Genomic DNA, 26,804 nt, shown 5'->3' with positions numbered 1-26,804 from the left:
TGTATCAATCATATTGAAATGGAACAGCGTATTGAAATGAATGTGATTTTGGACGGTTTTGACGATTAATTATCAAAGTCAAGTAGAATGTGAGATTTTCAAAATAAGTTGTAATGCACTTCGAAAAGTTGAGAAGTACATATCAGCTGCCTACTCACTTTTCAAAAATTCGACTCTCGCATCACTCAGACTTACACTTTTCATTTGATAATTTTTAAATTTTCGGTGTTAGCATTTTCACGTTTTTGGCAGAATAAAAATTGTCCCTCCGAAAAAAAACGCCCTCCTGATTTAAAAAAAATTAAAAATACACACCAAGAATTTTACGAAATGCGAGCATTAAGTATTAAGTATCAATTTTGTTTTCGATTTTCTTTTACAATTTTGAAAAAATACGAAAAACTGTTGGAAAGAAAATTTTCATGGGGAGGGGGAAATAGAGTATAATACTGTCATATCAATTTATCAGGGATTATTAAGAGCGATTTTTTATTTTTTTCTCATTTTTGACTTTTAAAGGATGACAGATCCTTAAAAAATGGCGTTGAGAAAATCTTTAAGCATCTGAAAATAATTTTTGGAAATTTTCCTTTGGCTTATGAATAATGGACGAATCAAAATCTGATACAATCGAGATGAAAAACTGATGTTGGGATTTGCATCCTATTTTCATTTTCAAAATTAGTTGAGGGGGGATTGTTGAATTCGCACTTGTAGAACAAAAATTTAAAATGGCCATACTTATTTCTAAAATTTCAGCCTATCCTACTCTCTCAGATTTTCTCAGATTTTTGAATTTTTTGTGAGTTGAATTTGAAGCAGATAGGTAACATTTTGTGTAATGGGGTACCTACCTATTGTTGGTCCTCAGGTCCTCTTTTCGATTTTTTTCTCTCTTCATCTCTCCCTTTCCAAGTGTAGTGTGCTGATATTTTGAAAAAAATGGCTATTGTGTTGTGGACAAGGGGGAAGGGGAGAAAAGGAGCGCAATTTGTCAAAAACTTTCTATAAAATGAGTAGAAATTATTTGATGTTCAATATTTCAGTGTTGAATATTTGAAGAAAAGAAAGAAAAAATATCTAAACTAAGTATGTACAATCTTTTGGGTAAATATTTTGTTTTTTTATCAATTTCAAATGCCAAAAAATTGACGAATTTTTCTCGAGCTGAAGAAAAAAGCTAAAAAACTCAAAAAAGTGGAAAAGGACTTCCCTACCTACAAGTACATAGCAGAAAAAATTGTGGTATAAAATTTTATTATTTTGATATTTATTTATTTTGTAAATGTTTCTTTATATCTTGCCAAAATTCTAACCCGTCGTTTTTCAATTTACCATTAACCATTTTCAAGGGGTCATTTATACTTAGATAACATGGCTTATCTGGAGAAGTTGGTTCCCATTCAATTGGAATATCCTCGCTATTTGGATTTCTGAAAAAAGTAATGATTTGTAGATATATTTTTTTTAAAAACAGGAACATAATTTGTACGTGTTTTGAAATGCACAATTTACCCTGTTCTGGCAAAATTGGTAATGAATTTCGTGAAATATTCTACCATTTGTTGAGTGATTTCATCGCCAGGAGTGTAGAAATAATTCCAATAACTGAAATCACAGGCGTGGTATGATCCTGGGGAGGGGGGATGAAAAAATATTCAGAACGCATGCATTAAATTAAAACAACGATGTATGTGTGTATGTAGTGTAGTATAGATAAATCAAACCTGGAAGTTCTTCATCGTAATTATGTTTCAATAACGATTTTGTTGTAGGTATATCACCCTCGAACTCAAACTTATACACGAATACAGAAGATGGTAAATCATCAGCTATAATATCAACCAGCGAATCATACAGATCAGATAATATGATATCAGTTTGGATCTGCAAATGAACGATGATTTAGTTGCAGGATTATTGTGGTGAGTTATTTTCTTAATTGTTGTGTGTTACTATAGTCATCACCCACATCTGCCTGAAGTGATAAAGGAACATTTTCGATAGATTTTCCTTCGGTGTAGAATGCATTTATTCGCTGGTTAATGTAATCGATATCTTTATCACTGAGATTTCGTCCCCAACCCCAACAATTTTGACGAACGGAAGTCAAGAAATTCTCCACGGTTTGTCGCCTTAATCCTTCTGAAATATTTTTTCAAAAATTCTGTTGAGAATATTATTTGTTTTTTGTCAATGAATCTTCTATGGAGTTATTCAAATACCTACTTACTGCTAAAACCCATCATCGATTCATATTGGCAAAATCCAATCATGATTGGTATGCGAGACACTGAATGCATCATTGTTCTGGGTGATTCGGGAAAAATGTCTCCTTGATCGAATGAAATGTTGAAGACTCCTATTGGGTATAGCGGGGCTATCTTCTACAAATAGGTATTAATATTTTATTAATCGTGCGAAGTTTCAGTAGAGAAAAAAAGCTTCGTGTTGAAAAAAAAATAAAAACCTCTTGAAATTTTTTCGCACAGCTTCGTTGACATTCTATAAGAATTTCGGGCTGTATTTTTCTCAAAAACGATAGTAGAGCCTTTTTATCTTCGATATTTCCAGTGTATCCGAGCATTTCCGCTATTTCGTATGCGCGATGATGATTCGTTTCTTCGAAGGGTAGAGCTGGTAAGAATAAGTAGGCTCCCATAAATACCGCTTTGTGGAATAGATCTGCGTTGGTGTTCGAAAAATTAGCAAAATGAGTGATAAAATATTATTTTCAAAATATGGTTGGAGGCTCCAGAACAGTATGAAACATTATCTACATTTATAATATTATAGATTCAGCTTGTTGAAATTAGGAATTTTAGGTGAATTTCAGCTTTTTAAGTGTTACAATGCGGGTGAAATTTTGTAAAAATTTCAAGTTTCGAAAATCTGCTAAAAATTCCAGACCTGATTAAAATGGTTCAAAACCATGTTTAATTTTACGAACTCAATTTCCATTTTTCAGATCAATTTGGTGGAATTTTGACTTGGAAAAAATGTTTTTTTACTTCTCGAAATGCGAAATTTTAAGAGCTTTTGTCCTCCACTTCGTTCTGGCATATTTGCATTTCTTTTTCAAAACTGGAGTTCCTAAAAAAAATCCTTCAAATTCTGTAATTTTGCAACAAAAAAACGACATCCTCCCATAAAAAACATTGTACTTTCACTTATCAAAATAAAAATTTTCAGAAGCTTTTGCCTTCGCTACGTTCGGGCTAATTTGTTGTTTTTTTACGAGCTGAAAAAATTCCATCTTTGATCCTTTTAAAAATTAACAAATGAAAAAATGAAAACCTTTAGCTGCAGGTGATATCATCAAAGCGTGAATTATCGTTCCTCCGCTACTGCTTCCTAATAAGGTTATGTTTTCAGGATCTCCTCCGAATGCCTGAATGTTACATTTAATCCACTGAAGTGATAATATAACATCTTTCAGAGCTTGATTCCCAGAGCATTCGTTTAATCCCAGGTTCAAGTAGCCTAAAACAAAATCAAGTCATCAACTGAGCATACGAGTATCATTAATAAAAATGAGAAAAAAAAGATAAAAAGCAAAATTTTCTTGAGGGGTAGGAGTAAAAGGATGAGTTGATTTAGAACTTTTTTGAACGAAGTTTAAATTTTAAAATTTTGAAAAGTATTGATCAATTTTTTTTTTTTGAAAGATGCCTATTCCTCGGCTCTTATTATATTTGTGAGGAAAAAAATGCTGAAGTTCAAAATTTGGACCTTTGGTTGGAGGGGGTGGGGGGATGTTCAACACGAACGAAAAAAATCTCAAATTTTGCCACAACTTTCTTTGATCATTTTACAGCTTTTTATTTCAAACTTGGTCCAATTTCGTAAAATGTTTTAAATCTACCCATCCTAAGGTTGAATTCCTCGATATTCCAAGTGATCTTGTCTATGTTTATTGCCTACCTAAAATATGAAGCCGATGACCAATGTTGATATAAACAACATCATGATGCATTACAAACTGAGGAGATCCGTAATCATCGCTGTTAGGGGTACCAAACATGAAACCTCCCGGATGAAGGTTGATAATAACTGGTTTTAAAGGCGCTCCTTTGACTGGTAACTGATAAAGGTGCAAATTTTACTGAAACTCAGCCGATATTGAATTGAAGGAAATAAAATAGGATTACCTTTGGTATGTGTATGTTGTTGAACAAACAGTCCTCGTTGCCTAAAAATACATACAACTTCAAGGAGAACTGCACGCAGCCTGGTTTCTTGATCGTAGCGTCGTAAAGATCTTTCCACGGTTTGATTGGTTTTGGGTCCTTTTCGCATAAATTTTTGTGTCATTTAAATCATTATGCTAATTTTTAGCTAGTTTTTTGAAAGTAAATTATGATTTATTACCTTGAATCGTAAATTATTAAGAGGTGGTTGTCCATAACGTACACCATAAAATGAGAAAAATTCTACTCCAGAGTACAACGATGTCTCTTTGACTCCTCTGATTTTGCCTTCATTTACGGAAATGATTATTCTTTCAGACATGTTGTTTCGGTAATTCGAACTGAACTCAATTGTTTAGTAAGTAATTTGAAATTTTGAAATAAAAATGTGCAACGGGTACAAGAGCATGACACTATGCAATTTATTGTTTGCGATATAAAAACAAGTACCTAGGTACATTCTAAAGGTATGAGTAGGTAGTATGATTCCTTACTTACTCACCTACTAATTTATAATGACTTGTGACATATTCGAACGACATGGCGAGCATGATTATGCTGATCTATGCAAATAACTCGTTCGTGTACTTTGACAAGTGATCAAGGCAAATGGTAATTTGAATGTACACGTATTCCTTAAATATTTCAAAAATATTTTTGATTTTTTTCTCCGAGTCGTGTTACCTATTGATTTTATAAATCAATTCATTGTGAAAATTTGGACAAACTACGTTTCTTTTTTCGTGTTTCTGCTTCAAACGATATCTACAAATATGTGTGTGTGCCTACGCTTGAAATATTTGATCGATCAACGTTACTTTTCTATTTAAAAATAACATACTCACCAAAAAATCCCTACCGATTCTCTATTATGCAACCTCAATATCATGAAAGAAATTTTAGTTGCAAATTGTATCAATTTTCAGGAGTATTTGGAATTGATATTATGGCAGTTCGTTAAATGAGACTGTGAGATTTTTTAACCTTCTTCCCTCTCTTCTTCTTTCACACATTTCTAATGTATTAGTTTGGTTTAAATTTCATTTGTGAATTTTCGTTGAAATTTTCATTCACCTAATTGTTGCATAATGCATATTTCAATTGTATTTTATGGTTCTGTCATTATTTTTCTACGAAAAAAATAAGTATTTGTGTTGCTGTCAAATTTTCCGAACGAAGTATGACCTTGACAGTCTGAAAGTCCGTATTTTGTGATCTTACGTCATAAAGTAAAGTATCGAGCGGCGAATTTCATTTGAAATAACCTCATATTGAAATGTTTATTCAACTAACAGGATTTTGTCTACGAGTATATCGTAAAGTAGTTAAGTAGGTATCTTGTAAAAATACGAAGTTCTGCTTTCGAATATTTGAATAAGTATTTTTATGATTTCTCGTCCTATTCCATTTTAGCATTCAGAATAATATTTTCATGTACATATTCAAAACATGATTAATACAGCGATGATGAATGATATATACCTACCTAATTAAATTAAAACAAAACTGCTTACCTTGCAACAATCATTGAACACAGTTTTTATGGACAATACAATTTCGCAATAAGTACATTTCGATCGTTTTCAAAAATTTTTTGTTATTTTTTCCAACAGTTATTCTAAGAGGAAAGAAACGATTTCTTTCGAGTACACTGTATAAAATCATATTTTCACTCGTGTGCATGAACTGAGCAGGTGATATCGCTGTAGTTCAGTTGGGTATGATATTTTTTCCTCTAATTCATTACCTATTTTAGGCTGTTTTGTGATCTAAACTTGAGAAACCAGTTATTATAGAGCCTTCTCTTGACCTCTAAAGCTGTTTTTTTACAAGTTCAAATACATAAAGTCTTCATCAGCAAAAATTTATCTCATTTTCTCGATACAGTTTTCAGCAGTTCTTAATAACTTCTCCTGAATGACCCAATGGCACATTTTTTAAAATGCAAGATATCTTCATGTCCGCATTATTTATATTTTGAACCTTTGTAAAGCTCACATGGGTTCACAAATTTTGACTGAAATTCTGAAGCATTGAAATCATTGTGATATGGGATTATTTTTCGTGTCTTTTACAGCACAGATTTGGAGTATTGACTCGATATTTTCAATCTGAACGCTCCTACTCTCTCTTTCGATGCTCCAGTTAGGTCAAAAATAAGTTAAAAAATGAAAATATAACGTGTTACAACAAATGTCGCAGGTTTCTGGTCGAATTCAAACTTCGAGTGATTTTTCAGATTTCCCCCTTTCCCCACCTTCGCATCCGCTCTATTTCAAAAGAAAAAAAGTTCTAATTTTGAATAATTTCTCACGTTGAATCCATCACCAAAGATTACCAGTCAATTTTGAAAAAAAAAGTTCAATTTGAAAGATAATTCGAAACAAGAAGGAACTCAAAACTTTTAAAAATATGGAAAGTGATGTTCGCAATTTTTGCTTTTGAATTGAAAATTGCCTCCTATAATGAGACGATGAAATCGGCCTCTGATGCAAATTGAATCGAAAATAGTCCAAAAACGTTTGGCCTCCCACCCCTCCCCCAGTCATTTTTAAAAATGTTTCTCACGTTTTTTCGTGTTTTTTTTTTTTTTTTTTTTTAATTGAAGATTTTGATTTTTTTAGAATTCGACGAAATATTATAATTTCTCCCAAAGTCTAATAATGGAATAATATGGCCAAAAAAATGAATTTTATTGTGAAAAGCTTTAATTTTGAAGCATTTAATAGAATTTTAAATGCTCCCTACTCCATTGAATGATTTTTTTTGTTCTTTATTTTGCTGTAAAAATCATAAGAAAAATAGCAGAAAAATTTATTAAAATCTGTTATGAAGCCATTCACAATTGGAGGAGGGAAAAGGTGGAAATTTTCACTGAGAGAGATTCTTATTTCTAGTATCGACTGCATAAAGCTTTTACATAATTATATGTAACGACTAATCTGGAGTCTAGCTTCAAGTTTCAAGTTTACTATAAATAAAGGCGATCCTAGAAATGAAAAAAAAAACACAAGATTTCAAATTCATTTCATTATAAAAAAGAAAAACAAATTTATTTTCCAAAATTATAGACTATTATTTTAGATCACGTGCAAATATCTTCATGCATTCATTTGTTCTGTGAATATTTCTTCAGAGTATCCCAGAATATAAATCGAGCATGATTCAGTCTACCATCGACCATTCTCATGGTACTATTAATACTCAAATAACGAGGTGTTTCTGGAGTCGATGGGATCCATTTTACGGGACAATTTTCATAATTTGGGTCCCTAAATGCATTTACAAATTCACAAAAGTTCATTTAATTGATGTATGTACATTGTACAAGTGAGATTGAAAAACAGTTTCACGTACCCAGATTTTGCAAAAGCGGAAATGAATTTGGTAAAATGTTCGACCATTTGTTGGGTCTCTTTATTCAAAGGATCGCTGACGTAATTCCAGTAACTGAAGTCACTCCCATGGAAACTTCCTTTATTTGGAAAAAATTAGAATTTCTTCATGAATTGTTTGATAATATGTAGGTACCTACTTAATATTGAAAGGAACGTACCTGGCAGTGACTCCCTTAGTAACACTTCGATGGTATCTTTGGTTGATTTTATTTCACCTTCGAATTCGAATTTATAAACATAAGTAGCCGAAGGGGCTACGAAATCGATCATCGTATCATAAATGTCAGAAAAGGCTGCATCAGTTTGAACCTGAAAATTGTGCCAAGTTATAATCAAGCTAGTTGAATTGGCCCTAGAAATTTAAATTTGACTCACGTCAACTTTCAACGATAGCTTGACATTTTCAATAGGATTACTGAGTTGATAAAATGACTTGATTTTTTCATAATTTTCTTGCACCTGCTCCTCACTCAAGTGGTATCCCCAACCCATAGAATTTTGGCAATAGGAATTAGCGAAGTGGAGATGTGTTCCTAGCACCAAATCTCCTCCTGAAAATATCCTATAAATTATCGAAATCTGCTGAAAAATTAGGGTGAAAATTCATCTCCTACTGCAGAATCCCATCACAGATTCTCGTTCAGTGATTCCAAATAAGACTGGTATTTTCATAGAAGACTGGAGCAGTTTTCTAGGATGCTCTGGTAACACTGCCTTATCTCCATAGTCGAGTGTTGGTAGGAAAACACAAGTGGGAAATATTGCTGCTTGTTTCTAAATTTGAAAAAATTTCAGTTGGGTTATGGTAATTTAATTTAAAAATGGCTATAAAAGTAGGATTTACCGCGTAATTGGCTCGGTCATGTTTCTTGGTTTGTTGAACAAGTATTTGTGCTGGTATTTTTCTCAAAAATGTTAGAATTTTTTTGAAATCGTCATCACTAGAGTTGAAACCTAGTTCTTGGGAAATTTTGACCGCGTAATGGGAGTTCTCTTCCTCAAATGGTAACACAGGACTAAATAGGTAGCATCCCATTACCACCACTTTGTGAAATAAACCTGTTCTAGGGAGCATAATTTTAATAAGTTTTCAATAATCGATTGCCTTAGTTCGTCACATGATATCTAAAAAGGTGCAACAACTCAAAATAAAAAATGTTTGATCGAATTTCTGTAAAGCACATTTGATATAGGCTATGAAAAATCTTACCTTGGGATCTAGGAGATACCATCAACATCTGGATTACAATACCACCACTGCTGCTTCCAAGTAGAGTTATGTTGTCTGGATCGCCACCAAAGAAATGTATATTTGATTTGATCCATTCGAGTCCCAAGATGATATCTTTAATTCCCTGGTTTCCCGAGCACTCCTTCATGCGTAGGTTTAAAAATCCTAAAGAATGCACAATTCAGCAGATATTCCAGAAAAGTGTACGAGTACAAGACGATTGAAATAGGTACCTACCTAGAATATGCAACCTGTATGCTATACCTACGTAGACCACATCACGATTCATGATAAAAGCAGGATTTCCATATTGATTAGGATCAGGTGATCCATAAACAAAAGCTCCTGGATGTATGTTGACAATCACAGGTTTAAGTGGGTCTCCTTTTTTGGGGAGCTAATGAGTTAATTTTTCCATTAAATTCTATCGATAGCTCGAGTCGGAATTAAAAGAGCAGATTTTAGTGCTCAATGCTCACTTTCGGAGTGTGTATGTTCGAATACAGGCAATCCTCTGTACCCAACAACTGATAAGTTTGATGCGAAAACTGCGCACATCCTTGTTTCTCTACGGTCGCTTCGTAAATATTTTTCCAGGGTTTAACTTTTACAGGATCCTAATTAATAAGCTCAATCAATCAATGTCAAGTTATGGATACTCTCAAAATGGTGATTGTAAATAATTATAATTACATACCTTGAATCTGAGATGGTTTTCTGGAGGCTGTCCATAGGGAACTGCGAAAAAAGAATAATACTCGGTACTGGAATAATGAGACGTTTGTTTGATTCCTCGAACCCTACCTTCATTCACGGTTACAATCACTCTCTCGGACATTTTTTCGTGCTCGAAAAATTAAATGGTAGTGCTTTTGATTAGTCAACTGTACAGGGTGCATTTTTTCAACAAAAAAATTTCATTTTTAAAACTTGCAAAGTTGAGTTATGAAGACATTCGAACATTACTCGTATGTAACGATAATTTAGCGAAGTAGCAGCGGAGTTAAAAAGATACCTTATTGCATTCCTATCGTAATCTTGAATAAAATGACACTTTGGTAAAAATTACGTTGATAACCACTTAACGCTGGTTTAAAGTTTCTCTTTTTATTAAGAATTTCAACTTGAAATAACCTTTTACGTGGGTAGGTATTGTGGGTAATCAATTGTATTTTTTAACAAAAATTATTGCAACAAATTGATCGAAACTTTGTCCACTACCTACCTAAAGTCAACCCACCGAATCGATTGTGGCCATTTTTGGGGCAATCTGGAGCTTTCAGCTGGAATTGGCTTTTCTCTAGCAATTTCAAATCGTTCTAGAAGGCGTTGTAATCAACTCCCGCAGCTGAAAATGTAATCCTGTCACAAGTTGAACCTTTTGAATTGATTAGGGTGGGTGAATCGCAAATGCGAGGTAACGAGTTGAAAAGTGTGTTTTTTACAAGTTGAAAAATCTCAAATTTTAAAAAAATTACGAAATCGTATGGTTTTGCTACAAATTACTCAAAACTTTGTCTATCCTTCAAAGTATCCAGCCCCCCCCCCCGAATAGATCGTCACCATGTTTTCAGCCAATCTGGACCCTCTAGCAAAGAATGGCTTTTCTTCAGCAATTTCAAATCCTCCAGAAGGCGTTGTAATCAACTTCCTTAACTGGAGGGAGGTAGGGAGGGAGGGGGGGTGAGAACCTTTTAGAATTTAGATAGGTATAATTTTTTCTAGATGTGAGTATTTTTTTTTACTGAATCAAAGTCCATATCAGTGCCACAAAAGTTTTCAAGGTTCAGCAGAATCTCTAAATTTTTTCAGACGGTTTGAAATTTTTTTCATAGATTTTTCTCCACTAGTCGGCCCTTTTTCGCATCCAAACATTCTCCCCCCCCCCACCAATATATTTTCCCAGATGGGAAAATTTCGAATTGCTATTTTTCCGGATGACCAATTTCCTGGACCCACTTTCTCCGAACCCCACTATCTCGAATGCTCGGAATTGGGCAAACGTTCAGTTTTTTTGCAGAAATTGCAGAAAAGATCCGCTTTTTTCTATTTCAAACTTTGCAGTAAATCTTGTTTTTTGTCAAAATTGTAAAAAAAATCCTGCTGTTTTATTAAAATTGCTAATAGAAATCGGTTTGTTGTCATAAAATGGCATTCCTTTTTATCCAAATTTCCAAAAAACGTTGTTTTTTGGGCAAAACTGCAGGAATTTTTTTCCCACAATTTCCAGAGTCTTGGGTTCTTTGCAAAAAAAAATTGTTTTTTTGTCAATCGCAAAAAACAATCAGTTGCTTATCAAAATCTTACATTATGTTTTTTTTTGGCGTGAAAATTTCCAGAAAGCCTAGCTTTGTTGTCGAACTCTCAAAAAGACCGTTTTTTTTCTCAAAAATTTCACTTTTCATTTGTCAAAATTACTTTTTTATGAAAATAGAAAAAACATCGATGTTTTCTTCAAATTTGCCAAAAAACCTGTTTTTGTATCAAAATGGCAAATTCTGACTTTTTTGTCAGCATTGCAAAAAGAAGCAATTTTTAAATCAAATTTCCAAAAATTTTAATTCCTCACCAAAATTGTGAAAAATCTTACTTTTTTGTAAAAACTGTAAATGAAAGACTCGTTTTTTTGTCAAAATTGCCAAAAGTTGTAGTTTTGTCGCCAAAATTGAAAAAAAAAACCTGTTGAGTTGAAAATCCGCTGGAATCTCCCAGAGTGGTTCGAAACCGTCACCAATCGACTCGGGAGGTCAAAAATAGGGTATTATTCAAATTTCAGCTTCCTCGATCAATTTTCTGAAGTTTTGATTTGTTCTACTTTTAGCTCAAATTTGAATTTTTAAAAATTCTCCAAAAATCGAAAAATGAATTTTAACACCTGAAATTTTGGCTGGTGGTATATTTTGGGGTCCTCTTCTGTATCCCTATTGTCCGGTTCAAACATTTTTGTTCTGAAATTGTGATTTTTTCCTACTTTTAGCTCAAATTTGAATTTTCAAAAATTCGCCAAAAATCGAAAAGTGAATTTCAGCACTTGAAATTTCGGCTAGTGATATATTTCGAAGTCCACTTTTGTATCCCTATTGTCCGGTTCAAAAATGTTTGTGCCAGTTGGGATAGGTACTTGCCTTGTTAGTCTCTGCCTTTTTTCACAATGAAAGGCTGGGAGGGGGGCTACGGAGACACCGAAGAGTCGAATCCAAAAAGTAAATTTTATTTGGTCTCTGATTTTTGAAGATGTACTTTCTGTATCTAATTAGGTACGTATAATAATTTTGATCATCTGCTCAAAAATTATTCACATAATGCAAGTCGATTCAGTAGATAGGTACTCTGATGATAACTAATTTTCCTTTATTTTTAAAACATTCGTTCTTAAATTATTCCAAAATTCCATCCTGTCGTTGTTCAATTTGCCTTCGATTAACTGAATATTGTCGTCTATGTTCAAATAACACTGTTCCTGCGGAGTCGTTGGTCTCCAATGTACGCCCAAATTTTCGTAATTTGGATCCCTGTGTTGGTAACAATCCGAAAAAAAAACAAAACAAAAAGGTAAAGTACTTGAAAGATAAAAAGAGGCGTTTTTAGGCGGAGCAAAAAATTTCGCTGTTCACTGTTCGTTGTTCTGTTAAAATTATGACTCGAAGTCTATAGATAACAATGGTGTTTATTTTACGATACTTTACCCAGTCCGAGCAAAAGTACAGATAAGCTTGGTGAACATTTCTATAACTTGGACGGTTTTTTCTTTAACTGGTTTATGCATGAGAGCCCAATACCCAAAATCATCCGAGTGTATCGCACCTTGAATTTCAGATAGGTTGATATTATCTTTTTCAGTTGAGAAGGTGAGAAAAGGGGTTCGATGAATTACCATCTATGTGATCTTGTATCAAATAGAAAACTCTATTTTTTAATCCTCCACATTCGGCGTCGTACTGAAACTTATAGACATAAACGGGTAATTCGCTCGAAACTAGATCCAATAATGAGTCGTATACGTCGCAAAAAATTGCATCTGTCAGGATCTGAAAATGAAAATTACTTAATCATTTGAAAAGTGGAAAAATCGGATAGAATGAGTCTCATACGTCTATGGCGAGTGATATAGGTATTTTGCTGTCAGCTTGGCCGTTCAAATAATGAGACTGGACTTGTTGAGTGATATAATTTCTACCTTTTTCGTCAATTTTCGCTGACCATGCCCAGGGATTTTGGTACCAAATCGAATAAAAATATTTTTCTGTGTTTGGTCTGAGTTTTTCTGTAACGATTTCTCATTTTTTAATGATTTACAATATTGATATTGAGATTTTTTGAAGTTATAATCGGCTTATAGTATTAACTTACTACAAAAACCTATGGCTGCCTCTTTCTCGCATATACCAAAAATCATGGGGATTTTCTTCATATCATGCATGAGTTCTCTGGGTGATGCTGGTAAGACGGCGTCTTTGCCGTGGTCAACGGTGGGTAAAAACATTCCGCTAGGATATATTGCAGCTTTGGTCTTTGAAGTAAGAAAAAAAATAAAATAGGTATTAAATGTAGTTGGTAGTTAATTTTCGATAAAAATGCAATATTGGTTGAATTACTGTATCGCTTTTGCTCTCGTAGAGTTTCATTATTTGTGCAAATTTGTCATATTGTACGGATTTAAGAAATTTCAACATTTTCTTGTAGTTTTTATCTTCATCTGTGTAGTTGAGTCTGTGTGCGAGGCTTTCAGCGACGTCGAGGTGCTCTTCGCGAAAACTTATCGAAGGATTGAAAATGTAGTGCCCCATTATCACAACTTTATGGAATAATCCTGTAAAGACGAATGAAATTAGAAGGATGGGAGAGGAGGGGAGGTGGGATATTAATTAAAATATAAATACGGTGGAAAAAAATCGTCGATGGGGTTTTGAAATTTTCTTACCATCTCTTACTGCTGGTGAAAGCATTAAAAAATGTATAACTGAGCCTCCGCTACTGCTTCCCAGTAAAGTTACGTTATTTGGGTCGCCGTTGAAGAATTTTATGTTTGACTGGATCCATTCGAGTCCCATAATTATATCTTTTAATCCTTGGTTGCCAGAACATTCTTCCAGACCAAGGTTTAAGAATCCTGCAAAGAAGAAAATTCGATACCCGTGGAGTTGATTTTTTATCTAGGTTTTCTTTAAAATTTTCGACCGTAGCATAGTGAGAAAAAATTCAATTTTTTCACTCATTTAACATGCTAGATTGTGACAAAATCCCAATTCATCAAATACCTATCTCAAAGATTTATGCAACCTTTTTTAGGGCAATTCGAAATTTCATTGGAAAAATCACCATAACCCCACAAAGAATTAGTAAAAATTGAACAACGACGATTTTTAAAAAAAAAATTCATCGAATTTTCCATCATCTCATCTCTTTTTGCAAACATTTTTGCGAACCATGAATTTGGAATTTTTGAAATTACGTACCTACGTTTGTATGTATTTCTCCATTTCGATTTGAAACAAGCTCGAAGAATATATTCTTAAATTTTATGAGGAGTTTATGACGCTGATTTGAAAAAAAATGATGTGCTAGGTTACGCCAATTAAAAATTTTCTAAAAAATTATGATAGCTTTTGTTATGCTAGATGTAGATTTTCTCATGCCAAATAGACTAAAAATGCTGCCAAATCTAGCTTAATCACCTCAAGATTGCGACACTTGTTTACCTAACTCACTTGAATGTGCGGTTTTAATTATCTGTTTGCATTTGCAATGTTCAGTGTTTTCTTGCCTTGATCCTTCCTCAATCTCGATTTTCTCATCATTTTTATTTTGCCACTACTTAAGGTATTTTCATCGAAAGTAAAAAAAAAAAAACTGATTTCCAAACAAAAGTTCGAGATAATTCAAGGATTTCTGGTTGATATGAAAACTTGAAAATGACCAAAAAAATAAAAATAAAAATTGATGGTTTCAAAATTATGATGTTCTGTGAATCATATCACAACGATTTTAGAGCTTTTGATTGGAAATGTCGCTAAGTATTTTATGAAATGAAAAATAATGAAAAACTCAAAAAAAAAAAAGAAAAAGAAAAGAAATAGGTACGTAAGTATACCTAACAAAATTTAGGTACCCTCATTTATGTAAAAAAAAATCCTGAAACCAAAACACAAAAAGGTGCCTTTGTTTCCAGAAATGGATCATGATTGCAACCAAAATGACAGAAATTTTTGAAATTGGGGATCTTAGAACTGTGTGACACTTAGAAAATATGAAAAACTTCTGTTAGAAAATTCAAAACAAAAAAATCAAAAAACAGATAAATGTATTTATTCTGGAAATGAAGAACAAAATCCGTTGAAATCAAAAGTATAGATTATAGAATACGTAGGTATTCAAATAATTGACCACATTTTGAATAAAAATTCCCAAAATTGCATTTTTCTAAAAAAAAAAATACTCGTATTTTATCATTTTTGTGATTTTAATTTTTAGTTTTCCAGCATTTCATAATTTTTCTGAATTTTTCTGTCATTTCCTGATGAATTTTTGTTCATTTCGAAAAGTCTTGATAAAATAAGACTAAGCAACTGAATTTTTTTACAAGAATTTTGTTCAATATGTACAAAACGCTGAGTAATAGGTATATTTTCTTCTTTATCCTACCTACGTATTTATTTATTTATTTATTTATTTATTTATTTATTTTTGAAATTATGTTTCATTTTTTACATGATTTCCTTCAATTTTATTATTACTTTTTTCATGTGTTTTAATGTAGGTAGGTGGTAGGTACCTCCCTATACTCATAGATTATAATTTTTTAAAATATACTCAAGTATTTTGTTTTGTCAGACCTACTCTAATTTTTTTCAATACTTCTTTTTTCTCAATAGACATTCAAATCAACTTACCCAACGCATGAAGCCTGTAACCAATGGTCACATACACAATATCATGATGCATGATGAAATCAGGCGATCCATAATCACTAGGATCCGGAGTACCCCACTGATGACCCCCTGGATGAATCATCGCAATGACAGGTTTCAAAGTTCGGTCCTTTTTGGGCAACTGAAGCAATGACATGAAAAGAAATCATTCCTGATTTAGGAAAATCCACCTCCGTTGAAGGTAGGTGCACATATTAATATATTCAGATAGGTAAAGCATAAAATTATAAACATAGCCTACTTTTGGAGTGAAAACATTCACATACAGACAATCTTCACTTCCAATAAAATTAAACACGTATAAAGAGTACTGCGTGCAGCCTCCTTTGGGAGTTCTTCCATCAAGTACATCTTTCCAAGGTCTAACTTTTTTCGGTCTCTGAATAAAAATATGGTATGCTTTGGTAGGTAAGGTACTCACTGCTGATAATTTTTACTAAAAAGCAGCCAGCAGGATGCTTTGATAAGATGAAATTACCTGAAACCGTAAATTATCCACAGGTGGTTGTGCATAAGGGATGCCGTAAAATGCGTAATATTCGACGTGAGAAAATCGCGATGTTTCTTTTACTCCGCGAACTCTTCCTTCATTTATCGTGACCACGACGTGTTCAACCATTTTACTATGTAATTGTGTTTTGATAGTAACGGGTTACCTATTTCTTCGTAAAAAGGCACTGGTGGTTTGAACGTCACCTATCTTATATGTACAAGTTGTATCTACCTATCCGTGTTTTAAGGTGTAGATGGAAATTTAATGTAGCGAGCTTCCGCTGACCTTTGTAAGTCGTAGATAGGTTGCAATGTGCTATGTAGGTACCTACCTACTAACTAGCATAGGTGTGACAAAGTAATGATTTTTACAAATTTTTACCTTAGGTTCCCTCCTTCCCGAATTTTCCCAGCTAATTGGTCATTTCCAACTCACCCAACTTTTTCCGAAAATTCCCAACCTTTTTCCAATATTTTTCTTTCTGGGGGAACCCCCGTTCGGCACCCCTCTATCAGTCACGTGACTTTCATTAAATGCTCTGTCACGTAGTTTTCCACTGGTATAATATAGGTACCTTGTAACGAAGGATAAGGAAGGAAATAATCTTTCCTCTAATGGGTTTACTCCATTTGAAAACAGTAAAAGTCATAAATAAGTTGAATTTTATGATGCAGAGTTCCATTGTTATGTTTTAGATAATTGAATATTATGTTGATACGTATGTAGAAGGTGTCTTTTTTGTGCGGAAAATGAAAAAACATTATTTTTTTAGCTCAAGTACGTGCCTACCTATCTGGGATACACTTATTTATATTTGAAATTCAAAATTTTACAAATTTGTTGACCGATATTTTCCTCGGTATGATGTGGATTGTGGAAATATCAGGGACGATGAAAATTACGTACCCTCATCATCGCTCAACTCGATTTGCACCAGCTTCAGAGTCAGCTGAAGTTCAGAATTTGAAGTAAATAGAAGTCAATTTAGGAATATTATTCATTTTCAAGTTTGTTAGGGTTCATGAAAATACATAGAAGTTATGGGTTTATTTTTTATGGTTTTTTTGACCAGGCAAGTTGTAAGATCACAATCGCTAAATAATACATAGTTACAATAAATACAAAATACGTACATAAAGCTGTTTTTTCTATTAGTTGTATCTACCTACCTACTTACGTAAGCCTTCAAATGATTTATTTCATACATTACCTTATTGCGTTTTAAAATTTTTGAAAATAATTTTATATTTTGGAGGATCGACGATCGGGATTGCGAGCCTTGAAGGATTTCTATGTACGTATAGAAATTGATTATGAAATTGCTTAAGTTGTTCGGTTTGATTTCAAAAACATCATACATATTTTTGTATTAGAATAATTTCAACTGTCTTTTGTTGATTTCTATTCATCAAAAGTGCAGTATATCTATGTACCTACGACCTACGTATTATTCAAATGAAATTATTTTCTGCACCTAAAATGACTTCTTTGATTACATTGACATTTCAAAACAAGATTTTGTCATCTACGTAATAATTACAATTATTGATCTGAAAAACTTGTCTAAAAATGCAGTCGCGTATTTGCATAAGAGTTTTCTGGGTTCAATTCAAACCCACTCCTTCCTTCCGATGCTAAAAAAGAACTTTCACTCCCGAGAGTCTTGTTTTTTGCCGAAATTGAAAAAACCGTATTACTGCTCAAAATAGCCAGAAAATTTTGTTAATTTGATCAAAAAAATCTCATTTTGTCAAAATTGTAAAAAATGCTACTTTTTGTAAAAACTGTAAAATTGACTAACGTTTTTCAAAAATTAACAAAAAGTCTTGTTTTTTATCAAGATCGCAAAACATTTTTTTTGGTTTTTTGAGAAAGTCTTGCTTTTTTAGTTGTTAAAAATCTGTATTTTTTGGCAAAATTGCGAAACAAAAAAAATGAAATTCTGAAAAAAATTATCAAAAAATGCAATTTTTTTGCACAAAATTTAAAAAAAAACGGTAATTTTTTTGTAAAAACTGTGATGAGCGGATATGCCCTGCTCGCCTATGTAGTTATTCGTGTAATTCTTTCATGAGTGTGGCTTATGGTAATAAATCCGATGGGAGGAGCCATAAGCTACTAATATACTCGCGATCCGAGCCTTGCTGCTGGGATCGTGATGCTAGAAAAATCACTTGGTCTACGACACTCGAGCTCTCTAGATCAATGTCGCTCTCGGTAAATATGTACAAGGCTTATACAGCTTGCGATTCGCGATATACCTATCTTTGGATAGTTCTTTTGATTTCTTTCTATAACGCTTACTTCGTTAAATCCTGCGTAAGTTCGCGGTACTTTCTTAGTCACTGGCCAAGTTACTCCGGACACTTGAGCCTTTGTCTCTACAAAAATGGGTCTTCAACGCGTCCTGCCGATGCGACTAATATTTGGGGTCAGCACAGGAGAGGCAGGTAACATTTACATTGACAATGCGTACTTACTTATCTAAGGTAACTGTTTAATTCTTTTACCGGGGTTGCGTTCGCCCTTACATAGTGCCCTTTTAGTAATTATTGAGATGACGTCATAAATGTCATCTGAGTGCTTGCTATTTTATATGTCATGAATCTTGCACTTGTGCATTGCATACCTTGCATTTTATATTAACCAATTATAACGAATGCTAGGTGATGATGTGTTAATCACCTCAGCATTTGATATAGAAAGAATGCAACTACATCGTATTCTTTCCTATTATAATCGCTAATTTGTAAATGTCTTGGGCTATACCCATGTGTATTTTAAGTCACCTACTCGAAAGAGTTAGAAGATAGGTAATTTATGTATCAGTACATATCTCGCGAACAGATTAATTATAAGTTTACTTGTAATTAGTTGGTATAATCTGCTCAATTACTTGTTTTACACTAACATCTGTAAATAAAAACCATAAGTAATTGGTACGAGAAGGCTTTCTTTATTTATAGTATAGTAACTTCTCACTGTGTACATTGAAGTAGAAAGGATTGCCTATTCTAGAGCTAGCCAGGTATCTGTTTGGAAAATGTTTCATTTCCATGGAATATTTCTCAGAAAAACCACCTTAGGAGAAAATTATCATAATTCCTTCTTCTAGCAGTCCCTCTTGCTATCACTGTTACAAAACTATTGAAAAAACTCATGTTTTGTCAAAATTGCCAAAAAGTCTTGATTTTTAATTACTAAAATTGAAAAAAAAAAACTTTTTTTTGGGCTAAGATTTTCAGAAAGTTTTGTTTTTTTTTTGTCGCCAACGTTTTGTTAGAATTTCAGAAACAACAATTTTTTTACAAAGTTTTTTCTTGTTAAAATTTTTAAAAAAATGGTCTTTTTAAAATTTTTTTTTGTTGGCCTTTGTGAAAAAATTTTTTTAACAAAATGTATTTTTTTGGCAAAATTACAAAAAAACTACTTTTTTGTAAAAACTGTAAAAAATACTCGTTTTTTTAAAATAAATTTTATCGAATTTCAAAGTCAGTGTGTCAAGTAGGTTTGGTTTATTTTTTTTTTTTTTGAAGAGGGGAGGAGCTAGCTGAGGTACCAACTGCATAGATAACTGTACCTAAAAGAGGCAAAAACCCGTGTCTTTTTGTCAAAAATAACTGTACTTTGAGAAGCCCTCTCAGTGCCTGATTTTTTTTTGGATAGTCCACCATTCAACTTTCTCGCCAGTTTTTGTTAAATTGTGGGATATGTTTATCGCATATTTCCCCCCCCCCCCCCCTAAAGAACACATTATCGATACCGTTAAACCCAAGCACGCTGTCAAATTTCTCGAAACAACTTTGTTTGAGTATATGAAAACGCCAATGAGTCACCTTCGTCGAAAGGAATATTCCATTTTGCTCTTACCTTGTACGAGTAGATACCTAACGCAGTAAAAATTTGAGTAAATATAAAAATAGACGAAACTTGTTACCCGAAGGGCTTGTATGTACTTTTTATCAATTCAGATAAAGAAAGTTGGCCCTAAGACATTAATTTTTTCTAACGGGTGTGTAAAATTAACCTCACGAGTTGGTCAAGCTTTACCATTGTGCCACGTATAAAAGTTCTGGAGATTTTTTATTGAAGTTTTTATCAATATCAGTGTAACGTAAAATGCATCCAGAAGTTGAAATTAGATCTGAAAAATTAAGTTATTGGAAGGGAGACGACTCAGATCCGTTGAAAAATCTCACCATAGGACAGCTAGTTGAGCAGGCAGCTGAACGGTATGTTGACAGAATTGCTATTTCTGCTTATGGAGGTAATCGATTTACCTTTGCCGAAGTATTGGAAAAGGTTGGTGAATTTTGAGAAGAAATTGTAAATAGATACATAATTAGTGTATTCATTTTAGTAATTTTTTATAATTTTTAGATCGATATTTTAGCAGCAGCGTTTGCAAATTTGGGATTAAAACGAGGAAATCATGTTGCATTGTGGGGTTTCAGCACGATCGAATGGTATTTGTCATTTTTAGCTGCATTCAGAGCTGGTCTTGTTGTAGTAAGTTGACGTTTTGATATAAAATCATGAATAGAATTAGGTTTTGAAGAAATTTTCGTAATTATAGAATGTGTTTTTTGGTTTCAGGTGAATTTAAACCCGTTATATCAAACTGCGGAATTGCTAACGTGTTTAGAACAAGCAGATGTGGATGCTTTGATCATGGACGATCAACTGGGTGATCATAATTTTTACAATATTCTTAAAAGAGGTATTCCCGATGTTGAAAAGTACGACAATAATGTTCATATTACCAATGAAGTGGTTCCTTCGCTCAAGACGATCATTGTGATGTCGAAGCAGTCGTTTAAGTAAGCGTACGCCCTTCTAATTTCAAAAATTGCACTAGGTACCTATATCCGATCAATCATGCCTATTTTTTATTTTAAATATGTATTTGGTGTTTATCTATTTTTCACAGGGGTACTTTCAAATGGTACGATTTATTTTCATCTGTGACCGAAGATCAACGACTCAAAGTTGGAGAAATTCAGGCAGACTCAAGTCCTTTTGATGTTTGCAATATGCAGATGACTTCGGTTGGTAAAATAATTTTAAAAGTCTATTAGAAGTTTTTTTTTCTTGGAAATTTCAAAATATCTGTTCGTAATCTCGAAATAATAACTTTGAATCTCAACAGGGAACCACTAGCAAACCGAAATGTGTACAACTCTCTCATCGCAGCTTGATAAACGCGGCCTATATAGCTGGAAAACGCAAAGGTTTGTTCGATAAGGTAAGAAAATATCTTCAAACATTACAAATGAATCCTTCAAAACTTTATTCGAATGCTTTCATCTTGCAGGTGCATTGGGTATGTCTTCAAGTACCATTTTTCCATGCTTATGGAGCAGTTCATGGTATTTTATCGTTGATCGCTTCGGGTTGCGTTTTAGTTCTACCTTATGTAAAATTCAGTCCAAATAAATCGATCGATTGTATCATAGAAGAGAAGTAGGCTATTCTCTTATTTATTGAATCGAGTTGGACTTTTAAAAAAAAAATTACGAGAATTATTAATAAATTTTAAATGTTACAGATGCACGATTGTATATGGTACTCCAACTATGCACAATGATCTAATTACTACAGTTCGAACCAGAGCCTCTATTGACGATAAAATTTACGAAAAAATATCCTCCGTTGAGACATTTCAAGCCGGGGGAGCAATGTGCTCACCAGAGTTGATTAAAAACTTGAAGAAAACCTTTAGAAATTCTCGATTTATGGTAAGAGAGAAGAATTTTTTTCAACTGAATTAATTAGGAACTGTATAATAATTTTGTTCTTTTACAGAGTGGATGGGGTATGACGGAAACCAGCGCCACAGGATTCTCGACACTATTACAAGATACAGAAGATATTATTTTATCCACTGTTGGAAAAGTAACGGAGCATGTCGAGGTACACATAGACACGTTGAGACAATTAGTTGAACAGTATCAAGGTTAAAGATATCACAGAAGGGGTACTCTAGTGGCACCTATTTGTAATGTAGGCGTAATTGAAAGTGAAATGAATACCTAAATGCAAGTTTATGCTGCCTTCCTAGGTCAAGGTTATCGATGAGAAGGGTGAAATCGTACCTTTAGGAGTACCTGGTGAGTTGTGCTGCAAAGGGTATCAAATAATGAATGGATACTACAAGGATCCGGTCAAAACTAAAGAAGTATTGGATGAAGATGGATGGCTTCGGACAGGGTATAATTTTGTTTGTGAAATTAGAATTTTTTTTTTTTTTAATGAAATGAAGAAAATATTACCCGAGCTTTCTGAAAATTTGTTTGAAGAAAGGTATAGTGAAAAAGTAGTAATTTAAAAAAAAAATCCGTTAGATACCATGGGTTTGTACAAGGAGATCATCATAGCGGGGGAGGGGGATTATTTCTTAATGATGAAATTATTCAGAATAATTCTGACACAAAAATGACAAATTTTTAGATAAATTTGATTTTTTGATTTTTCTCAACTTTGGAGGCTCGAGAACGACTTTTCTCCAGATCAGGGGAAAATAAAAAAATTGTTTGGTGATCGGTTAAAGGAGAGCAAAAAAATCCAAATTGAAAATTACCAATATTTTGAAAAAAATTATACCTACTCGTATCTATCTACCCGAAAAAATATCGAAATGATATTGTCTAATTAATCAAACTGTGGAAAAAGAAACCTAATGTTTAAGTTTTTTTATTGCAGGGATAAATTCATTTTAAGAGAAAATGGTTACGGTGAAATCGTTGGTAGGATTAAGGATATAATTATCAGGGGAGGGGAAAACATTGCACCCAAAGAAATAGAACAGTTGCTAATCGAACATCCGGATATAGTTGATGTCGAAGTAAGCTATGATCAATGAATTGTAAAATACGAATTATCGTTTAGGTAAAATAGCCTTATGCTTAAATACATTATGTGATCCTGTGAAATAGGTTTATGGAGTCTCAGATACAAGGTTGGGTGAAGCGGTAGCTGCAGCTGTAATCAAATCACCGAATTCCAGTTTAACTGAACGAGATATTCAAGAATACTGCAAAGGAATGGTTGGTTCTGAATTCTGATACTTCCATCTCTTTTTCTAGTTCTTAAAGGACTCTACATATACAAATAGTTCACTTAAATACGATAAAAGTAGGTAAATGGTATCCTATACGTAATGAATGGCACATGACTGTTTACAGATTGCATCTTACAAAATACCACAATATGTTGTATTTGTGGAGAAGTTTCCGAAAACGATGACTGGTAAAATTCAGAAGGTCAAATTGAAGGAAATGACTGAAAAACAGTTGCACCTTCCAGCTTCAAAGTATTAGTTTTGTAATCGTTTTTTTTTTTTTGCATTTGTTATTACTTTTTAAAAGGATAAAAAAATCTTGCCCCAATTTTTGTTGTTTTATGTTTTTTAAAATGATTTTTCAATTTTATCCAAAAAATTAATTCGCCAATATCCGATTCTCAGCTAAAAATACACATAGAAAGAGATAGTCGCGTCTATTATAACCAAAGAGCCTAGATTAAAAAAGCCTAGGTACCCGAAACAGGAAACCATATTGGAGTAATTTAACTCCATCTATCGTCAGCCGCATACGGAAGGAACGAATTTATGTACCAATTTATCGTATTTAACTGCGGTAAAATCTGTTCAACGTGCTTATATTCTTTTAACCCATTTGAGTAATTGTGATGTACAAACGTGTATTGTATTAAGTCATCATTTTGTTATACCTATCTACTTTGTATTCGCGCCGTACCCAAACTCGAAGGGTGTCGAACTGTCGACAGTGTTGAGTGATGATCTGGGTGAATAATGTTGAGATTTTTGTGACTTTCGTAATGATCGGGATTTTTCTAAAGTGTAAATAATGATAAAATTGTGTTCTGTGACTGTGATACTTGTTGTGTTCTTGTGGATGAAAAATGATACCGGTCGAGTAACAGCTACAGAATCGTGTTGCCCATTGGAAGACGAAGTAAAACAAGATGACTCGTACATTGGTGTTAATATTATGACAGAAGGATATCAAAGTGTCGAATCAAGCCATGAATCGGCGGTAGTGCCGACGCCGACTACCACTACGGTGGCGGTCAAGTTTCTAGAGATTGCCACAGTTACCGAAACGCAATTACATATCGGTGAAAATAAAACCACTCAACGTTCCTGCGATGGTGTAAATCAAGTAACGAGTGTTTACGAAAGAACACACGATATCGATATGAAATTCGTTCAAGATTCCATAACGTCCATGTGGCGGACTATATTTTCACTCGTTTTTATTTTAATTTTATTAGCGTTTTTGATTTCCTACGTGTACTCGTTGATCAAGAAAAATAACATCAGGAAGGATACGGCGAGAAGGAATGAAAAAATTCGTCCTATTCCTGGTGAGTTATAGTTGATCAAAAAATTGTAAAAAATAGGTAAATTAAAAAAAAAAAAGTAATATCGGATTAGATGACCGAAGTTTTGGACAGAACGGTTAGGTAGCGATGAAAATATGAAAATACGCCCAGGATTCGAGTTCAACGAGCTCAAGGCAGTCAGAATACGCTGTCGTCTCAATTTTCGGGAATAGTATGATGGGTGAGGGGAAGGGGATGGACGTGATGAAGACGAATCTCAACTCCTGCAAAAAATGTGGATTTTTGAGGTCAAATGTAAAATTTCCAGCATATTTTTGGGGTTTGCATTTTTTTAAAAATATGAGATGTCAAAGTAGGTACCTATACTTGGGTTTGAGGAACGAATTATGGTTGAGTCTTGTAAAGTACTGGCTGTGCCTACATGCGTGGTTTTTTGAAAACTGACGTAACCAAAAATCTACTGAAAGCTACGAAACAACCTAAAGCACTACTACATAATTATTGATTTAGGAGGTCGAAAATATAATAATACCTACTTAAAGTAAAAACCAAATTTCTGCTTTCTACTCAATTTCACCAAATTTTCATTTTCTTATGGAAAATAGCCTTTAACCTCGATTTTTCAAAAAAAAAATAAATTAAAAAAAATAACTGATAGGTACTTACAGTTTTTTCAATTTTTTTTGTTGCTTTCTTGACCCATTTTTTAAAAAAATCTCTCGGCACTGAACTTTGGCATCCAATCTGAACATAAATTGTAGGTCATCTCTAAGTATGTTGTTGACTGTTGCTAATTTAATCAAGTCAAAATGAAATGATCGTGGTGTGGACGACTTTTACTTTCAGATACGTTTAACGAGAAAAATTCACAGCTGTATTTTCCTATCATCAACGCTTCTCGAACAGCTCACTTCTTAAAAGGTAAGATGGTATATATTTGAATTTAAATAAAATGATGAATTAATTAAAATTATAAAAATAAATTAGATGATTCAATTTTTAAAAAATATTTAATTTTTTTTTTTTTTTTGGTAGGTATTAAGATTAAAAAAAATTAAATTAATTATACCTATTAACTTGAATGAATTGATCTGTTTCAGATTTGGATCCGATATACGATTATCCATGTTCGATGCAATCGGATTACGAAAAAGTGTAAAACCTCATCAGAAACGTTAATTAATGTCGTTGAGTTAATGCAATCGTAATGAAAACGATCCCTTTCATACATAAATGAATCTATTTAAAACAAAAATGCAACAGAACAGAATTGGTGCCAAATTCATGACGAAATGAAAATAAAAAAATCTTAAAACTTGATGATACCTACCTACTTATCTATCTGAATTAATGCTAAGTTGCTTCCTCTGCATTGTTGACTGAAACAAAGAGAAAAATATTTCAACTATTATTGAAATAGATAAATATCAAACATAATAAAGAATTTGGTTATGAGACTTTGTGATTTTTATTTTCGCTTTACTTCACTCGCAATCAGCTCGACATCAATGATGTGAATTTTAACTGAAAACTTTTGCCATCTTTTACTCCTTGTGTGGTTGTGTCGTATTCACAATTTATTTAAATTGATATGTGGAACTTTTTTTTATTCTGTCTTCTTATCCATACCTATTGAATTTTGTTTTCAAAACTGAAATCAGGAATATGTGTCATAACTCATACCCTAATCCATAAAGATGATTTTCAGTCAACTGATCGAAAATTATTTTGAATTTTTGTTTCAGATGAGTACGAATTATAGTGCTTGGAGTACAAGAATATACAAAATAAGTTGTTCAAGAATGCACAATTGAAATACCTATACCTACTTACCTAACCATTCGAGTATTTCTTATCGTGCACCAAATTGAATTGCAAGTACGAATAATTTATTCTCTATTCGTTTAAATTAATGAAAGCTCATCATTATACTGACGTGAGCTAAAAACATACTTATTACGTATTCGAAATCTTAATATTCATCAATCATCAATAATCTACGTACGTACATACATCGTCGTAAAAATGAGCTGAAAGAAGAGTATTTTACTCCTTGAATCTTTGCGTAGGCAATTCAATTAACATGAATGTTTCACCTACGTTCTTTCAATTTGGATGGAAGGCGGGAGGGAGGGAGGGAGGGAGGGAGGGGTATCACCTTATCGCATACAGTACCTTAGGTACTTTACTAGGAAT

General features: G+C 33.2%; 5 protein-coding genes and 1 long non-coding RNA gene across 8 annotated transcripts; 3 read left to right on the top strand and 3 right to left on the bottom strand.

The window, feature by feature from the left end:
• Nucleotides 1-1,234: 1,234 nt before the first annotated feature.
• LOC135833042 (esterase E4-like) lies at nucleotides 1,235-4,630 on the bottom strand. 2 transcript variants are annotated; one of them, XM_065346647.1, is made up of 10 exons: nucleotides 4,372-4,630; nucleotides 4,152-4,289; nucleotides 3,925-4,084; nucleotides 3,298-3,483; nucleotides 2,471-2,637; nucleotides 2,234-2,387; nucleotides 1,973-2,145; nucleotides 1,728-1,887; nucleotides 1,516-1,633; nucleotides 1,235-1,433 (listed from the first exon to the last, which is right to left on the bottom strand). In XM_065346647.1, the coding sequence occupies exons 1-10, from the start codon at nucleotides 4,510-4,512 to the stop codon at nucleotides 1,271-1,273; spliced, it is 1,560 nt and encodes a 519-aa protein (XP_065202719.1). In that variant the 5' UTR covers nucleotides 4,513-4,630; the 3' UTR covers nucleotides 1,235-1,270. The 2 variants fall into 2 exon arrangements, with proteins under 2 accessions (XP_065202719.1, XP_065202718.1); XM_065346646.1 differs by having other exon boundaries at nucleotides 1,236-1,433; nucleotides 2,471-2,685; nucleotides 4,372-4,629.
• Nucleotides 1,790-26,480, top strand: LOC135833044 (uncharacterized). Its single transcript, XR_010556403.1, has 3 exons — nucleotides 1,790-1,925; nucleotides 15,692-15,929; nucleotides 26,354-26,480. It is a non-coding gene; the product is annotated as an uncharacterized LOC135833044 (long non-coding RNA).
• LOC135833040 (esterase E4-like) lies at nucleotides 7,201-9,808 on the bottom strand. 2 transcript variants are annotated; one of them, XM_065346644.1, is made up of 10 exons: nucleotides 9,517-9,808; nucleotides 9,299-9,436; nucleotides 9,057-9,216; nucleotides 8,799-8,984; nucleotides 8,433-8,647; nucleotides 8,203-8,362; nucleotides 7,964-8,136; nucleotides 7,747-7,897; nucleotides 7,548-7,665; nucleotides 7,201-7,462 (listed from the first exon to the last, which is right to left on the bottom strand). In XM_065346644.1, the coding sequence occupies exons 1-10, from the start codon at nucleotides 9,655-9,657 to the stop codon at nucleotides 7,300-7,302; spliced, it is 1,605 nt and encodes a 534-aa protein (XP_065202716.1). In that variant the 5' UTR covers nucleotides 9,658-9,808; the 3' UTR covers nucleotides 7,201-7,299. The 2 variants fall into 2 exon arrangements, with proteins under 2 accessions (XP_065202716.1, XP_065202715.1); XM_065346643.1 differs by having other exon boundaries at nucleotides 7,964-8,139; nucleotides 9,517-9,807.
• LOC135833041 (esterase E4-like) lies at nucleotides 12,154-16,596 on the bottom strand. Its single transcript, XM_065346645.1, has 10 exons — nucleotides 16,227-16,596; nucleotides 15,990-16,127; nucleotides 15,710-15,869; nucleotides 13,741-13,929; nucleotides 13,415-13,629; nucleotides 13,170-13,329; nucleotides 12,911-13,083; nucleotides 12,694-12,847; nucleotides 12,506-12,623; nucleotides 12,154-12,331 (listed from the first exon to the last, which is right to left on the bottom strand). Exons 1-10 carry the CDS (start codon nucleotides 16,365-16,367, stop codon nucleotides 12,160-12,162), a joined length of 1,620 nt encoding a protein of 539 aa, XP_065202717.1. The 5' UTR covers nucleotides 16,368-16,596; the 3' UTR covers nucleotides 12,154-12,159.
• On the top strand, nucleotides 20,030-23,629 carry LOC135833038 (medium-chain acyl-CoA ligase ACSF2, mitochondrial-like). The gene is made up of 12 exons (XM_065346641.1): nucleotides 20,030-20,543; nucleotides 20,622-20,750; nucleotides 20,838-21,061; nucleotides 21,172-21,289; nucleotides 21,391-21,486; nucleotides 21,556-21,704; nucleotides 21,790-21,979; nucleotides 22,047-22,154; nucleotides 22,303-22,451; nucleotides 22,944-23,085; nucleotides 23,177-23,287; nucleotides 23,426-23,629. The coding sequence occupies exons 1-12, from the start codon at nucleotides 20,361-20,363 to the stop codon at nucleotides 23,558-23,560; spliced, it is 1,734 nt and encodes a 577-aa protein (XP_065202713.1). The 5' UTR covers nucleotides 20,030-20,360; the 3' UTR covers nucleotides 23,561-23,629.
• Nucleotides 23,795-26,065, top strand: LOC135833039 (uncharacterized). The gene is made up of 3 exons (XM_065346642.1): nucleotides 23,795-24,629; nucleotides 25,455-25,529; nucleotides 25,709-26,065. Exons 1-3 carry the CDS (start codon nucleotides 24,110-24,112, stop codon nucleotides 25,765-25,767), a joined length of 654 nt encoding a protein of 217 aa, XP_065202714.1. The 5' UTR covers nucleotides 23,795-24,109; the 3' UTR covers nucleotides 25,768-26,065.
• Nucleotides 26,481-26,804: the final 324 nt, after the last annotated feature.

Source organism: Planococcus citri, chromosome 1 (assembly GCF_950023065.1).
Source record: "Planococcus citri chromosome 1, ihPlaCitr1.1, whole genome shotgun sequence".
Classification (NCBI taxonomy): domain Eukaryota; kingdom Metazoa; phylum Arthropoda; class Insecta; order Hemiptera; family Pseudococcidae; genus Planococcus; species Planococcus citri.
The sequence above is the reverse complement of the archived record's forward strand: the minus strand, read 5'-3'. Positions and strand labels throughout refer to the sequence as shown.

Excerpts from the sequence above, each read along its gene's own strand:
- LOC135833042 (XM_065346646.1), bottom strand. The coding sequence starts at position 4,512 with ATGTCTGAAAGAATAATCATTTCCGTAAATGAAGGCAAAATCAGAGGA. Across the intron at positions 4,085-4,151 it reads ACAACATACACATACCAAAG|TTACCAGTCAAAGGAGCGCC; the intron begins GTAATCCTATTT and ends CACCTTTATCAG. Across the intron at positions 1,634-1,727 it reads TTACGATGAAGAACTTCCAG|GATCATACCACGCCTGTGAT; the intron begins GTTTGATTTATC and ends CCCCCTCCCCAG.
- LOC135833040 (XM_065346643.1), bottom strand. The coding sequence starts at position 9,657 with ATGTCCGAGAGAGTGATTGTAACCGTGAATGAAGGTAGGGTTCGAGGA. Across the intron at positions 7,898-7,963 it reads AGCTATCGTTGAAAGTTGAC|GTTCAAACTGATGCAGCCTT; the intron begins GTGAGTCAAATT and ends CACAATTTTCAG. Across the intron at positions 7,666-7,746 it reads ACTAAGGGAGTCACTGCCAG|GAAGTTTCCATGGGAGTGAC; the intron begins GTACGTTCCTTT and ends TTCCAAATAAAG.
- LOC135833041 (XM_065346645.1), bottom strand. The coding sequence starts at position 16,367 with ATGGTTGAACACGTCGTGGTCACGATAAATGAAGGAAGAGTTCGCGGA. Across the intron at positions 16,128-16,226 it reads TGGATAATTTACGGTTTCAG|AGACCGAAAAAAGTTAGACC; the intron begins GTAATTTCATCT and ends ATTTTTATTCAG. Across the intron at positions 13,084-13,169 it reads GGCAGCCATAGGTTTTTGTA|AAAAACTCAGACCAAACACA; the intron begins GTAAGTTAATAC and ends AAATCGTTACAG.
- LOC135833038 (XM_065346641.1), top strand. The coding sequence starts at position 20,361 with ATGCATCCAGAAGTTGAAATTAGATCTGAAAAATTAAGTTATTGGAAG. Across the intron at positions 20,544-20,621 it reads TTGCCGAAGTATTGGAAAAG|ATCGATATTTTAGCAGCAGC; the intron begins GTTGGTGAATTT and ends TATAATTTTTAG. Across the intron at positions 23,288-23,425 it reads AAGAATACTGCAAAGGAATG|ATTGCATCTTACAAAATACC; the intron begins GTTGGTTCTGAA and ends GACTGTTTACAG.
- LOC135833039 (XM_065346642.1), top strand. The coding sequence starts at position 24,110 with ATGATAAAATTGTGTTCTGTGACTGTGATACTTGTTGTGTTCTTGTGG. Across the intron at positions 24,630-25,454 it reads AAAAATTCGTCCTATTCCTG|ATACGTTTAACGAGAAAAAT; the intron begins GTGAGTTATAGT and ends TTTTACTTTCAG. Across the intron at positions 25,530-25,708 it reads AACAGCTCACTTCTTAAAAG|ATTTGGATCCGATATACGAT; the intron begins GTAAGATGGTAT and ends GATCTGTTTCAG.